The 16,340-nt window shown below is 37.7% G+C and overlaps 1 protein-coding gene across 1 annotated transcript in view; it reads left to right on the forward strand.

Moving 5' to 3' along the window:
- sema6ba (sema domain, transmembrane domain (TM), and cytoplasmic domain, (semaphorin) 6Ba) overlaps positions 1-16,340 on the forward strand; it is a 117,491-nt gene that overhangs the window by 89,992 nt on the left and 11,159 nt on the right. The window contains exons 15-16 of the mRNA XM_056743689.1: positions 1,216-1,293; positions 3,628-3,686. Of these exons, the coding sequence (XP_056599667.1) occupies positions 1,216-1,293; positions 3,628-3,686 (137 nt within the window). The remainder of the gene's footprint in view (positions 1-1,215; positions 1,294-3,627; positions 3,687-16,340) is intronic.

Consider the following 16,340-nt stretch of genomic DNA (forward strand, 5'->3'; position numbering starts at 1 on the left):
CCATCCCAGTCTCCATGGCAGAACTTTTTAAGTGTGTATTGACTCTTTCTCACAAAAAAGGTAGTGGTCAAGCTTTTGTTGAAACTAGTAACTTGGTATCAGCACCTATTGTATTATTGCTCTTATCGCTTATCGCTCCCTGAACTCTCTGTAAGTCTCTTTGGCTAAAAGCGTCTGCTAAATGACTAAATGTAAATGTTAAAGGTTTGATGAACTGTGCTTGTTTATTGTTTCATGTGGTTATATGAGGTCTACTTATGACGTTTGCATGGTTTTTACATTCAAAACATCAAAATCAATAAGTAATAGGCTATTTTCTATCCAGATTTTGAGGCCAGCTCTGCAAACGCTCGGTTTTAATGGCCATCCCAGGCACTAATAATTATATTAATACTAGTCATTAATACATCATTTCATTTTACAAGGGTTTAAAATTAAAATGTTCTCTATGCTTTTAAGCTATGCTTTATTTGGATTGAATCATAGATTTTTTCATTTATTGCTGGGTTGCATACTGATTTTAATGATTGTATTTGCTCTGTGTTTTGTGCAAATTGAGAAATAAATCTGTGTGTGTTTGCATTTACATTTAGTCATTAAGCAGACGATTTTATCCAAAGCGACGTACAGGTGGGTTATGCAATGGAAGCAATTGGGACAGCATGAGGACAACAAAAGCATAAGTGCAATCAAAAAAGAAGACTGGTCTCATATAACCTAACACAGTATACAGAGCTCAGTTTTTATTTTTTCATTTTATAAAGAATAGAGATGAAATAGAAGTCAGAACTGATCAGTCAGGTGTTGATGTGTGTTTGCTCGTGTGTAGTGAGATGCGCATCATTCATAAAATAATGGCAAAACCCAACTCTAACATGATTTAACTTTATTTCCTTTAAAACCGAATGTGCTCTATAATATCGTTGGTTTATCAGCATCTAACATGTTTGTCAAAATTGATGTTTATTTATTCAAGAGTAAAATTATGTTACAGTGGAAAAGGTGACTCTCTCTTTAACCTTGTAGAGTTTAAAGCAAAGCTGGAAAGAGTAGTCAGATGTGAATATGAGACAAGAGTTCAATCTCTCACAAGAGTCATTTTTCTCTGTCTCTATAAATCTTTATAAATCAAATTTTCTTTTGCTCAGTTTTGTTTACTGTTATTGTCCTTTGTAATAACATTGAGAAACATTACGCGTCTGTTTGTGTGTATAGAAACTGCATTGCATCCAGAGATCCGTACTGCGGTTGGACCAGAGGAAGAACCTGCTCTCTCCTGAGGCCTGGCACCAGGTTAGAAAAATACAGTGATATATACAGGTTTTTAACTCTATAAGTTTTAATAAATAATGTCAGTATGTTTCATTTTGAGATCAAAAATCTATATGGTCTTGTATGGTTCATCCAAATTTGATGATTTTGTTTCAGTGAAGATCTCTTTGTGGGTCTGGCTTTGAGAGACTGTGTTTGGCAGTCATACAATAATTTATACACCCTAAAAAATGCTGGGTTATTTCTGTAAACACATTTTTGGGTTAATTGTGCTGGGTCATAATTTTGGGTTGTTTGAGGTACTGTAAACACACAGTTGGGTTGCTCATGCTGGGTCAAATGGACTGTAGGGGTTATTTCACCACTGAACAGCTGGGTTGGGTTATATTGACCCAACCGGTTTGTTCATTTTTCCACTTCATCGAACCTTCTGGATCCTTCACGCGTCTCCTTGTCAGACGGCAACGCACATCACAGCAAGCTGATTTTCTAAGGTAAATTAATATGATAATATGATTATTTTTAATAACTTGTGGTAAGAGCACACTGATTTTACTGTTTAATGCAGTATTTGATCTGTCTCTGTGCGGAGGAAGTGTTTTATTCTGTGATTGATTAACGTTAAGTAATTTAGCAGTTTAGCATGCTATTTTTTTTACAAAAAAAGGCCTTAACAATCGCTTTATCGTTATGTTATATATATGTGTGTACGTGTGCATATTTTTACTTTAAAAGGTTTTTATCCTTCACGTTAAAACCTCATGGAAATGTATGAACTAGCCTTAGGTCAGAAATACATGGTATAGTTCGGTTACTGTTTGCCTACTGTATGGCGTTGTAATGTTTAGTCAGAATTAGATAATTTCATACAAAACTTAATCTAAGGGGATATTTTTTCAAGTGTCTGCGACCTGCCGGATCCAACCAACTAGCAATAATTTAAAATGTAGCATTTTCGCGCTTTTTCCCCTCAGGTAACGTTACCGTTAGCTGCATTAGCTAAAAGCTAAGCCTCTTAATCTCACTGATTATTACAATTAATGACAAAAATAATGTTTGGAAAATTAAACAGAAATTTCCTTCTGACACACGACAGCAAATGATAGAAATAACTGACTTTTATTCCATTTTCCAGCTGGTAAAAATACTAGTGTTCTAATAGTTTTGGCCATCACTGTGTGATATATGTATATCCTCAGAAGTAAATGATATACAATATGAATGTAGTGAATGATGTAAAATACTAAAAGTGAAGTTTGAAGTTTTCTTCTAAAATTAGCGTTTTTATAAGGCCTCTGTGTTTGTTCATTAAATGCATTTTAACTTAAATTTTAGTTATGTTTTAAGACTAACTGTCATATATTTAACAGGTGGGGACTGTCATGGTGGAATACTTGCAAAATGCAGAGACCAGTGATGTAATCTGCACATTTTGTGCCTTTGGGATGAGGCAGCAACGACATCCCAGACCTTCGCCATTGTTTCGGGACATGCCATTGAAACTGACTTGTTGCTCAGTTGATCTGTTTCAAGTCCTTTTCTGTGCTTGATTTTAACTAAGCAGTCTCTTCCTACTTAGAAATTTCTCCGGCATGCAGTTTATCGTATTGATGGACATGAGTGAAGAGGGAAGTTTTTGAGGACACTTGTAACATGCTTTAAGCTGTCACATGTATTGTCTGTTGTTTTGAGTCTTTGTTTGGCTTAGTTTTAATGGCACACTGTTTGGACTGATTCTCATGTGCCAATAATATATTTTTGACTGTTCTAATGCTGCAATGTTGACATATAGAATAGGAATCTACAGTGCCTAATTAACCCAGTTTTGTGTTTTTAAAGAAACTGATCTACAAAAACTTGTTTTTATGTGTCTGTAGGTGTTGGATGAAATGTATGACAATTGCACCCATTCAATAAATGTAAAGAAATAAATTTAATAAAAATGCATATTTACAATTGCATTTGTTTTGTGTAATTGTATTACAGAAAAAATATAATAATTTTACATTCCCTTGAGATTATTTATTTTTATTGGTAAATATAAAAGTAGCAAGGCAATGGGAAAACATATAACCCAATGTTTAGGTTATGTTAACCCAGAAACACAGTTAACCCGACCCACTAGTTGGGTCAAACAAACAACCCAGCATTTTGGGTCAAATGGTTCAACCCAGCACTTGGGTCAAAATAACCCAGCGCGTGTTCTGTCCCATAGTTACCCAGCAGCTGGGTTAAGGTTGGGTTATTTTCTAACCCAGCAATTCTTAGTGTGTAAGATTTAACAATCAAGCCATTTGGCTCCTGATCTGTAAATATTTGGTTTACGATTAAATATGTTGTGTCATGTTTTCGCAGATTACCTTTCGTGCAGGATGTTGAATATGGAAACATCTCGCACCTTGGGGACTGTGATGGTGAGTTTGTGAACTTGCTACCCTTTTTACTTTCATTTCTTTTGACTGTTCGTCCCCCTCGAACCCCTGGAGAATTCTCAAGCTGCTTTTCAACAACACAGATATAAAAGCTCTGGTCTGGTTTGAAAGTTTAGATTTAAGCAGTCAAAGTCAAGACAAAGTCAGGAGCAATGTTGAGAGAGTGAGTGTTAAATCATTTCTTTTTAGAAATGAATTGATTTCTTTCACAGACTGTAATCGGTATGCCGTATCAGAAGGCATTTCTGGGCAGTGGATGTTTACTCTATTTCGAAACAGAAAATGCAGAATGAACTTTGGATCGGTTTATATTTTGGAACATTCAAGGAAGAATAAAGCTTAGATTCGCTTTCAGCTCTAAATGGCATTTGCGATGCTAGAAAAACAAAGCTAGCCTTCTCGCAGAATATGAAACACTCGCTTGCAATCTCTGTATATAAATATATATATATACACAGCCTCTTTGCAAATCAACATGTATTTATAGTATATCTTTTAAGCGATTCAAATATTATATATTCAAAATGATTATTATGTATTATAAATGTTATGAAAACTGACTCCCACTGAAAATCTCGCAATTGCTTAAAAGCCATCGAAAAAGTCAAGTTATTTTTTCATCAAGTTCTATATTTAATGATAAATAGCACAATTTTGCTTGCACGTTGACTTCAGTTTACTAAACAATAACAGTAAAAAATATACTTTGTGGTCCAATTATAAAAAAATTCAAAGGGGGTGGTGTTGTAAAATGTGAGTGTGTTATAACTTTTCCAAGTTGACCAGAGTTTTATTTTGACGGGATGCCGCAAAGAAGGTTTGTTTAAGTTAACTGGACTTTTATTTTGACGGATCGCCGCAAATGGTGTTTGTTTATGTGTTTGTTTCCTTGTATAGTGAAACGCTGGTGCTGAAAGCATAACACGTTCAGTAAACACCTAACCGCTCCACTCTTTCACAAACGCAAAACAAGCAGAATAGATATTTAAACAGTATCTGAATATTTTGTTAGCCGTTATGTTTAATGTTAGCGGGTTCAGTGTTAATTTCTTGTTAGGAAATAATACATTTGCCAAATTCCTTGCCATTCCTTGTCATACATCAAATTCTGTTTTTATGCCTGGATTCCTCGATTCGTCTGCGTTTTCCACATTGCGGAAATCATAGGGCTCTATGTATGTCACATAAGGTCTCGGTTTTTGGTATTGGTGTGTCATTACGAGAATGCGTAACCGTTACATGAGCTTGGTATCGGGGCCGATGCTGGAATCGGTGCACCCCTAAGCATAACCTAAAAAAGCAGATTCTCAAGTCTTAACACAGTTGAACATAACCCACGGTGAATCCACAAACAAAAGAGGTTATATCTCTGAAGCTGTACAGCTGAGTCACACAGGAGAGAAAGTGAGAGAGGGCAGAATGAATCAGAAAAAAGTTCATTGGCTGAGGAAGTTTTTACTTTGTACTTTCAAGCAACTTGACTGCGAGTTGCTCCCAAGATAGAAATGGAAAACAGCAACGTAATGCAACAGTCAAGTCTCTTTGGAGTGCTAATATTCATATACAGTAAAGTTTGAATAAGAAAAGCAATGACAGCACAATAAACAGCTTCAACAAAAATTATAATATTGGAATTATACAGTGGATGGGTTGATTTTAAACCAGCGCACCAAAAAACCCTATAGACAAATGCGTGACAACTTGCCCCGGTGACCCCCCATGATTTTTTACATGTGTTTTCTCTTTAATCCTTTAGGTTCAGTGAAAAACATTTGACCTATACAATGTTTTACGAAGTTCTCTATTATAGGACTTACACACGTCTGGTGTAGACAGAATTTTCTAATTCCTTTCTTAATTTAAATTTTATGGTCAAATTCAGTTTACTTTTCAGTGACAGGCCTTTTTAATATTTCTTAATTTACATGCAGAAGGTTACATTTTGTTAAAAATATTGTGATACAATTGTATCGTGAGCTTAAGTTAGAGTACAGTAGTCACAGAATAGAGTAATTTAGAGTAGGGGACTAAATTGTCCATGCAGACAGTAATGTATAATTGGACAATCCATGTCGCTGTATATAATTATTTTCATGTCACACCTGTGTATAAATATAGCCAACATCTGCTTGATAGAACATGTTGAAGAATGATTTAACGTCACTGAACATCACCTTTTTCTCACAGGAAGTGAGACATGAGTGTCATATTTTAATTTAACATGCAGTATTGCCATGAAGGTTGTAGGATGTATTTACAAACAAAAGAAAGTGAGAAAATCACAACATGAAAAGATCCTTGCGAGATTTCTAGAAACATTGAAATGATGGATGGAGGAAAATAAGACAAGATTTGTATCATTAGGAGGCGATCAGTCGGAATGTGTTTTTTGCTCTTGCGGCGCCTCTTTTTAATAGTTTTCATTCGCCGGGCACCACACATTTTTGCCGCCTGCTGCGCCTTGCGTCTTTGCCAGAGCACTATGAGCACCTGAAGTTCTCTGCCCTCCTCCGCTGGTCTCCCTGCGTTGTCTTTCGTCGATATTAATCAAAGTTTAATTTCAACAATTAAGAATAATCTTAATTTAAAGCCAGAAAAACAATCTGCGTGCACTTGGGACTGTATAACGTGTTGCTATAAATGGACTTGCTGCATCTGACATAATGCGGTTGCTAATGTCATTAATGTGAAGTAATTACCTCAGGGGTCACGATCGAGGGGGAGGAAAATCCTAAGGCTGATGGCTTTTTATTTGCCTGGTTTTATTTTAACCGAACTAATATTTTCATATTTTATTACACTTATTGATTACATACGTTATTTCTAATAATAAAAATTAATTCAAAAATTAAGTCGCCCTCGCGACTCCCCGGGGGAACCCCTGCTTTAGATGACATATTTGTGGGCACCATGATGCATGTCCCAGTCCCAAGAGACATGGAGAGGAAGAACGTGTTGATAAGTCTACAAGGTTTATGGCAGTAAATCTTTAATCGTTACACAGATTTTTGTTTAATACACAAAGAAGGAAACAAAGGCATAGAAAATCAACCCTGTATATTCTTTTATCTGATCTTTAAAATGAGGTTTAAATATGTAGCTTTTGCCTCTGTGCATAATTGCCATTATGGTTTAAAACAAAAATTTGCAGGTTACTTTATGTTCTCATCAAGTACACTTTAAAAAAAACGCAATTTTACGTTAAAAACTTGGGAAATTTCCATTTTAGTGTTTTTATTATTGTTTTTGAAAAAAGGTTAAAAAAAAGCATAAATTACAGAAAATATAGACATTTTACAGGAAAAACTGGAAAACATAATTTTACAGGGATTTTTTTTTATAATATTTTTACAGTTTATTTTAAAATACGGTCAAAATGACAGAGACAGCAAATTTACAACAAAAAAGGGGAAAACTATTTGTTGTATTTCATTATATATCCTGAAATTTACAGGAACAAAACTGTTATTTAATGGTTTTATATCTGTTGCTCCAGCTGACAAAGAAACTCAAACATCTTATTACAGTGTCTGTTGAAGTCATGATGTCTGATACAAACTGACATTTCGTATCAACAGAATGATGAAACCCAATGCAGCTTTTACATTTACATTTTACATTTTTGGCATTTGGCAGACGCTTTTATCCTATAAATTTTATATAGGTATTTGCAATCCCCTGGGATCGAACCCAGAACCTTGCGTTGTTAACGCAATGCTCTTACCACTGAGCTACAGTAAAGCTACAGTAAAGCTACAGTAAAGCTACAGGAAAGCTACAGGAAAGCTACACTGTTAACGATTTCCTTGTATTTTTCCAGTAAGTTACTGGCAGCACGGTTGCCAGCAAGTTACTGTATTTTGATTTACAGTGATGTACTGTAATACATTTAACAGTATACAAAATGTTACTGTATAGCTACAAAACAGTATTTTACTGTATTTTTACAATATCTTGTAATTTGGTCTATTTTTACTGTATTGGTTACTACATTGACACATTATTATTATTTGATTATTATTGGCATTAATTACAAGTATATTATGTCCGGTTTAGATATAAATCTATAGTTGTTAATATTATAAAACTATTATACTTGACATTATGATTGAAAAGACAATTCAAGCAATATTTGCATCAAAATTTATTTTTAATTGAATTAATTTTTTGAAACAAACAGTATAAACATATTAAAAAAATTCAATAACAACTGAATTATGACTATGTAAATATTACAACATTTAAGTGCATAAAAACATTACACAACAAAACAAACAATAGCGACAAAGTGACAGGTGTTATTTAACTATGGCAAAAAGAACACTGGTCTATAGTTAAAAAAATTCCATTCAAACTTCATCAAAGACTAAATTGTAACATATTTAAATCTGGCAAAGATAACACAGGCCCGTAGTTTAAAAATTTTGACTGAACAGTAATGCCTTACACTGCGGAAGATAGACCACTGGCCTTTAGTTCGAAGTCTTCAATTCAAACTCCGACAGGGACAGCATGAGACTGTTCACATGAGGGTTAATGGGCACCACCTTTCTCTGCACCACCTTCCCTGTCTTTTTGCTTACTCCCTCTCTGGATGTGCATTTTTTCCATCTTCAGGATTCTGGCCAGAAACCTGTTAGCAATATCATACACATTACTGTACGTCAACTTACATGCCTATATTATATTTACAAATATGCCATAGATTCTAATACACTGAACACCTATCCTGAAACCTTTTGCTCTTATTCTACTTTTCCACACCTGACTAAATTAGAATACAAAAAATGTACTTGCCTCTGAACAAACTACAGTGTACAATCAGCAGGCTCTTCGTACTCAATATTGAGGATGTAGTAGCTTGCAAAAAACACTGCTAAGACAGCTAGAAAGTTGTCATTGCCATCCAGCGTCATGACTATGTTTCCCTCAATGGACAACATCCACCATGATTAAATATCCCTGACAGAAAGTAAAATAGTTACTCATTTGGATACAATGATTTATTCAGAAAACAATCTTATTTTGTCAATTAAGTCCAGGGACACCTTTGTTTATTAAATTTCACTGCATTCTTATTACAAAATTTTGCATTTAACTTAAAAAAAGGAAAAAAAACATAACAGTCAAGCATATATAAATATGACAGAAAAAAACAATTGTGTAAGCAGTTCTCTGTGTGTCGTGTGTTGGTGTGTGTGCAAGTTGTGTGTGATCGTGTGACAGTGTTTTGTGTGTGAGAGTGTTGTGTGTGAGGGTGTTGTTTGGGTATGTGTGTGTGAGAGTGTTGTGTGTGGCTGTGTGAGGGCGTTTTGTGTGGCTGTGTGAGAGCGTTGTGTGGGGCTGTGTGAGAGCGTTGTCTGGGGCTGTTTGAGGGTGTTGTGTGTGGCTGTGTAAGAGCATTGTATGTGCCTGTGTGAGGGAATGAGGGTGTTGTCTGTGGGTGTGGGAGAGTGTTGTGTGTGGCTGTGTGAGGGTGTTGTGTGTGGCTTTGTGAGTGTGTTGTGTGTGGCTTTGTGAGGGTGTTGTGGGTGGCTGTGTGAGGGCGTTTTGTGTGGCTGTGTGAGAGCGTTGTGTGGGGCTGTTTGAGGGTGTTGTGTGTGGCTGTGTCAGAGCATTGTGTGTGACTGTGTGAGGGAATGAGGGTGTTGTCTGTGGGTGTGGGAGAGCGTTGTGTGTGGCTGTGTGAGGGAGTGAGGGTGTTGTGTGTGGCTGTGTGAGGGTGTTGTGTGTGGCTGTGTGAGGGCGTTGTGTGTGAGGTAGTGAGGGTGTTGTGTGTGGCTGTGTGAGGGTGTTGTGTTTGGCTGTGTGAGGGAGTGAGGGTGTTGTGTGGGGCTGTGTGAGGGCGTTGTGTGTGAGGTAGTGAGGGTGTTGTGTGTGGTTGTGTGAGGGCGTTGTGTTTGGCTGTGTGAGGGCGTTGTGTGTGGCTGTGTGAGGGCGTTGTGTGTGGCTGTGTGAGGGCGTTGTGTGTGAGGTAGTGAGGGTGTTGTGTGTGGCTGTGTAAGGGCGTTGTGTTTGGCCTTGTGAGGGTGTTGTGTGGGGCTGTGTGAGAGCATTGTGTGTGGCTGTGTGAGGGAGTGAGGGTGTTGTGTGTGGCTGTGTAAGGGCGTTGTGTTTTTTGCCTTGTGAGGGTGTTGTGTGGGGCTGTGTGAGAGCATTGTGTGTGGCTGTGTGAGGGAGTGAGGGTGTTGTGTGTGGCTGTGTGAGAGCGTTGTGTGGAGCTGTGTGAGGCCGTTGTGTGTGAGGAAGTGAGGGTGTTGTGTGTGGCTGTGTGAGGGAATGAGGGTGTTGTGTGTGGCTGTGTGAGGGAGTGAGGTATTATCTGCGGTGCCTCCATATCTGCCTGGGTCGCAGTGACCTCAGGGTCCAGTTCTTCAATCTTAAAACTAAAGTTAACTCCAAATGTTTTCATGGTGCTGCAGGCAAAAGAAACAATGGATGGTTGAGAAAAATAATACTTACATTAGTATTAACTTTACATCCTGGGAATACTTGCCTGGTTTAAAAATGACCAAATCCAATCAAACAATAAATGGTGAGACTGTAACACAAAAAGACACAAATAATAAAATATATTAGCCACGGAAATAAGTACAAATTGTGAAGGAAATAGTGAAGGAAATTCAGTTACACTTTACTATAAGGTTTAATTCCATAACATTTATTAATGGTTTATCTAATATGAACAAACAATGAACAATATATTTGTCAACATTAATAATAATTGATAATTCATTATGATTTATCTAATGTAAACAGAGATAAATTGATTGATTTAGAAATGTATGGCCAAATGTTAAAATGTATTAACATTCTATGTTAACAAATAAAACCTTATTATAAGTGTTATTAAAAAGTAAGTAGTAAAACCAAAAACAAATTGGAATAAAAAGGTGTATTATTATGGTCAATACTTACAGAAAACCCATAAACACAGGCTGTAAAAGTGGACCAAACTGTGAGCTGTGAGAAAAAAGATATAATGATTTGTTACTTGCTGAAATATTGAAACCATTTTGTTTATTACATATAATGAAGCAAAAATGTACATTTCGGGTGTAGCAAAATTCAATGTGGTTTGAAAATGCATTTTAAGCTGATCGCACTTCTCTCTCCGTACATCGTCATTAAGTAAAGGCGGAGCCAGAATTGCTTGTTACCAAAGAAACGTTACGTGCATTGATTTGAGGTGTTGGAATCTTATAAAGTATGTAATGCATTTTATGCGTACAAATATACAAATATGCTGCCTTACAAAATTGCCCAACTAAATGTAAAATACTCTAAAGAACATTATCTTTTGCGGACATACCTTAAATACAGTAATAATCACCGCAAAACCCTTTCATTCATCTGTTAGTGCCTTAATGAAAACAGCAGTAATCTGTATGACGCACTCATCGCAGTTAAATATTACGTTTCACTTGGTGCGGAGCTGTTCAGTAGTTTCTGTTATTTTGCATGAGATTTATTTGGGCCGAGTCTATTGGCAGACAAACTACGTTGATGTTCATATATCCAAACAGTATTTTTACATTAAAAGAGACGCAATTACCGATTAGTGATTAATTTTAATTTGAGTGTTAGTTCAATTGGTTAAAGATAATATTTTATTTGAACACAAACGGGAGTTTATCTTTTTGCCAAATACAAGTCATTTTACCTTGCTTTCCATTGTAAACGCACTTAAACAATTCGACGGAAAATAAAAGTCCCTAAGGGAACTTTCTGAGGGAGACTGCAACATTTGTTGGTGACCTTTTATCTCGCATTCCACGTTTAAATCAACATTGTTACAAACTGTAGTGCAAAATACTAAAACTAAATAATAGGTTTGCACAGAGCACATAAAAACCAAACCAAACCAAATTACCGAACTGCCAGAAATATCCAGAATATCCTCTTCCAGCAGCAGCTAGGAGTTGTGCTCTGTGTGATTTAACGTGATTTGACGTTGTGGCGCACTTTCGCTACAACAATTCTGTATTATTGCCTCGCACATTACAGCAAGGCTACAGCGAGGTTACAGGGAGACCAAAAAATACTGTAAAATTTTCCCGCTCAATCAAAATTACCCAGAATGCATTATGCACTGCAGTATTTTACTGTAATAGACACATGCAGTATTGTACTGTGGATTTTTACAGTAATGTGCTTCTAAATGTACAGCAACATCTAACAGTGTATCTTTTGAGATATCAGAGATTACATTTCATAATATAATATATAGAGTCCAGTGGAATTCTTCAAAAATGTCTGCTGTCTTGGTCAGTATGATACGATTTGGTTTGAACCATGTGTCAGTAGCTTATTAGACCAGCCACTCCTCCTACCGACGGCAAAGTATAGATCCTGCTCCAGTCCCCTGGTCAACCCTCTCTCATCTACATCTAACAGTCCCATGGACATCAAACGCCTCTACTCTACTAACTCTATCCTTCAAACAGAAGTTCGGTCATATATGAAACCGCCTGAGTTGAGTGAATAACCCTGAATGCCAGCAGAGAAGAGAGAGCAGCTTGTTCAGAGCACGTTTGAAAATAGCTTTAGGGGTTTTACGTATGTGGATTTAGAGGTGAACATGGAGGACACACAAGCATATTAAACTGCAAGCGTTTTACTTTTTCTTCAAATATTAAGAAAATGGTTCAGTTGCCCTGCTGTTTCCCTCTGACTCCTGTTATAATGAAGAAATTAATTAAAATCATTTTAATAACACAAAGAAGAGAGAGAGAGAGAGACAGAGAGAGAGAGCTTTGGGTTTTATGCTACAAACCTTTGAAGCACAAAGTTGATTTGATTTGCACTGATTTAACAGTAACCTGTGGGTAATTCTATGAGAATTAGTTGTTTGAAGAAAACAATTGTTTGAAGAAAAATAGTTTGAAGCACCTCACTGTACCATTTTAGTATTGCTATCTGACATCATCATTTTTGTAAGGGCTGCACACAATATTTTCTTTTTAAAACTGAACGAGCGATTCACCAAACAAGTTAAAGTTTGTCCGCCTTTCAAGACATGGTACTGAGACACATTCTGACAGCTTATCATTTGTGAAACCGCTAACAGCCCACACAAAAACCACTAGCGGAGAGATAGTCAGGTGAAGGAGAGAGGAACATTGCGGTAATAAAGGTTAAAACCAAGGACGTCTCACAGGGAAAAGCAGAAGAAAGAGTACAAGAAGTGCCTTGAGAAGAAAGAGAGAAAGTATTAAAGGAACATTATAATGGGGTTATAAAACATGAGTCACCAGCTCCAGGAATTGTTGTGTTCTTTGAATTTGCTAAATCTTTAGATCTGTCTAGTTATATTAATTCTTTATTCTTCACTTTAAAGACTTGAAAATCAAAAACCTGAATAGAACAGGTTGCTTTTGGTCATTCAAGAAAAGTGTTTGACCAGCAGTGTTAGCATATTCCTGGTTGTGAGGTCAGGACTACAAGTGCAGGGTACTCTAAGCTGCTACTCTAAGTCATGTTATACATTTTCTGTAAGAGCATTAGTTCAATTCAATTCAATTCAATTCAAGTTTATTTATATAGCGCTTTTCACAATGTGTACTGTTTCAAAGCAGCTTTACAGGGGCAAACAGGAAAAACAGATAAGTTAGAACACAGCACAGTGCATGGTGTTTATACAACGAGTAAGATCATTCTAATAAATAATATGTAATTTCTAAATAAATAAATAAATGAATGAATGCAGTCTCCCGGTGAGCAGGCCAACACTGCCCTGCTGTGGCGAGGAACCCAAACTCCAATGATTGATTAATGGAGAAAAAAACCTCGGGAGAAACCAGGCTCAACCGGGAGGGCCAGATCCCCTCTGACGTGTCATAGCTGCACTCAAGCTGCTGACATGTGATTCCAGTTTAGCATTTAATACCAGATATTGTAACTTCAGCATTAATAAGACAAATAGTCCGTCTTTGCTCTTGGTTGGGGATGTAGTGGTCTGAGCTGGGATGGTCTGATGGTCGTATTTCATCAGCATGTGTATATACTCTGTCTATCTGATCAACTGAACGAGGAGAGGCCGTAGTCAACAATCTCTTGTTTTGTGATCGATTGTTGGGGTTGAAATGTACAGAAACCCAATAAGCCAATTTAACACTGTTTCATACAGTAAGTGGAGATGAACTCCTCTCATGCTCCTGTAAGCAATATTTTAAAGTGTTGGCCCTCCAGGGCAGAATTATGTCAATGGTTGTGAATGTTAGTATTTTCTTTGTTATGTATGCTCTCTGCATACATTTATTTTATGTCCCCTACATACATGTTTTCTATATGCATAGCTAATTTATTTTGTTTATGCATTTTCCATATGCATGTTCTCTCTCTATAGTCTCCATGTGTATGTTATCTAAACGCATTCTCTATGTACATATTGTCCATGTCTATGTTATCCCAACATATTTTATCTATCCTATATTTTCTCTATATGCTTGTTCTTTCTTTGTATTCTATATATGCACTCTCTCTATATACAGTGGGTACGGAAAGTATTCAGACCCCCTTCAATTTTTGGGATCTCAAGGATGATCAGAAGAAATGGACAGCACCTGAGTTAAATACATGAGTGTCACAGCAAAGGGTCTGAATACTGTGATATGTGATATTTCAGTTTTTCTTTTTTAATAAATCTGCAAAAATGTCGACAATTCTGTTATTTTTCTGTAAATATGGGGTGCTGTGTGTACATTAATGAGGACTTGATGAACTTAAATAACTTAAATGATTTTAGCAAATGGCTGCAATATAACAAAGAGTGAAAAATTGAAGGGGTTCTGAATACTTTCCGTACCCACTGTAAGTTTGCTCAATATGTGTATCTTATCTATGTATTATCTTTATGCATGTTTTTCAGTATATTTTCTATATGCATGTTTGCTTTATATGTATTCTCTATATGCATGTTTTTCCCCATATATTTTCTATATTCATTTTCTATATATGGATTATCTACAGAATGCATGTTTCTTATAATGCAAGTATTGTCTATATGAATGTTTTCTGTGTATGTATTCTCTACTGTATATGCATTATTTTTCATATATTTTCTATATGCATGCTTTCTACTGTATATATGTATTCCACAAATGCAAGTATTTTCTATAGAGCTTGTTAATCGACGACATGCTGCATTGAATGTTGCGCCATCTTGGGAGGATGGCTGCTAGTACGTTCAGTGCAGTGTTTTGTTTTTCTTGTTTGATTAGGAAATATTACTATGGTAGGTCGGTCTTGCTGTGTTAAAAACTAGTAATACGCAGAATCGTTCAGGATAAGCCCCAGGTTCTTTCACTTTGGATTTATCCATAAATCAAACAAAACGTCTTGGTTACGTATGTAACCTCAGTTCCCTGATGGAGGGAACGAGATGTTGTGTCGAGAACGACAGATGGGGTTCGCCCTTGAGAACCAATCAACTCTGACTACTATAGAAAAGGCCAATGAAATTTGGCGAATGCAATTTGCATGCCGGGCTCCGCCCCCGGAAATCCGGTATAAAAGGAGGCCGGCGTGCAGCATTCACTTACCTTTGTTCTGAAGAGCCTGAGACCTCTCAAACTGCAGCAGAATACGATACGTGTTCGTGGCATAAGGGACACAACGTCTCGTTCCCTCCATCAGGGAACTGAGGTTACATACGTAACCAAGACGTTCCCTTTCTGTCGGTCTCTCGACGTTGTGTCGAGAACGACAGATGGGGTTGCCTATGGAAAACGCCACAACGCTGTATCGCGTCACAATCTCTAGCGAAGCGACGGTAACAAGCCTGGGCGTGTCATCTCGAAGCTTTCGTGAGACTGTAACCTTCCAGTGTGGTGGTCGGGGGGTTCCAGAGCTTTCTTGGAGAAAGATGGGTACAGCCCTGACCGGTAACTTTCACGGACGGGGCCTTAGCTCTCTATAGGCGAGAGGCCGTCCAGATCAGTTTACACCGGGTAAGCGCGACTCTTAATCAGAGAAGCGCTACAGAGGCCACCTCCTACCCGTGGGGAGGAATATGGTGGATATAGGTATGGTCTCGTCCTTGGAGGAGAACGCATGGAACGTGCGGACTGAGTAGTTAACGGCGAGGTGGAGGCCCACCTGGGGAAGCTCATGGGTTACCAGGAGTGGGAACCATTCTCATGAGGATACATCAGACGGAACAGCCCACGGAGGGGGTGTTACAGACGTCCGGTAGCACTAGGTCCGGTTAGAGCTATCTGTGATAGCTCACATGGTATCCCGGCCTAAGGGGGAAGGCTGCTCTGCCCAGCCAGCCCCCAGGGGGTGCTTGTTTGGTGATGGATGGAATGCCTATTCTTAACCAGTGTCTGGGTAAGAAGGGAGGCTGGTGAGGTACCAGTTTCTTAGCGATGTGTTCGGGTAAGAAGAAAAGGTAAATAGCACACTGACCCAACCTGTTAGAGGGTGGAAAGGTGCTTTCGCAGGCATACGCCCCCCCGGATGCCAGTCCTACATGTCGCCACGCAGGACGTGGGCTGACACCGGGTTTACGCGAAGGTTGTTAACCCTTGCGAAGGTGTTTGGGCATAGCCCAACCCGCAGCTCTACAGATGTCTGCTAGAGAGGCGCTTCTGCCAGTGTCCAGGAGGTGGCTAAACTCCGTGTGGAGTGAGC

Source organism: Triplophysa dalaica, chromosome 3 (assembly GCF_015846415.1).
Source record: "Triplophysa dalaica isolate WHDGS20190420 chromosome 3, ASM1584641v1, whole genome shotgun sequence".
NCBI classification, from domain to species: Eukaryota; Metazoa; Chordata; class Actinopteri; order Cypriniformes; family Nemacheilidae; genus Triplophysa; species Triplophysa dalaica.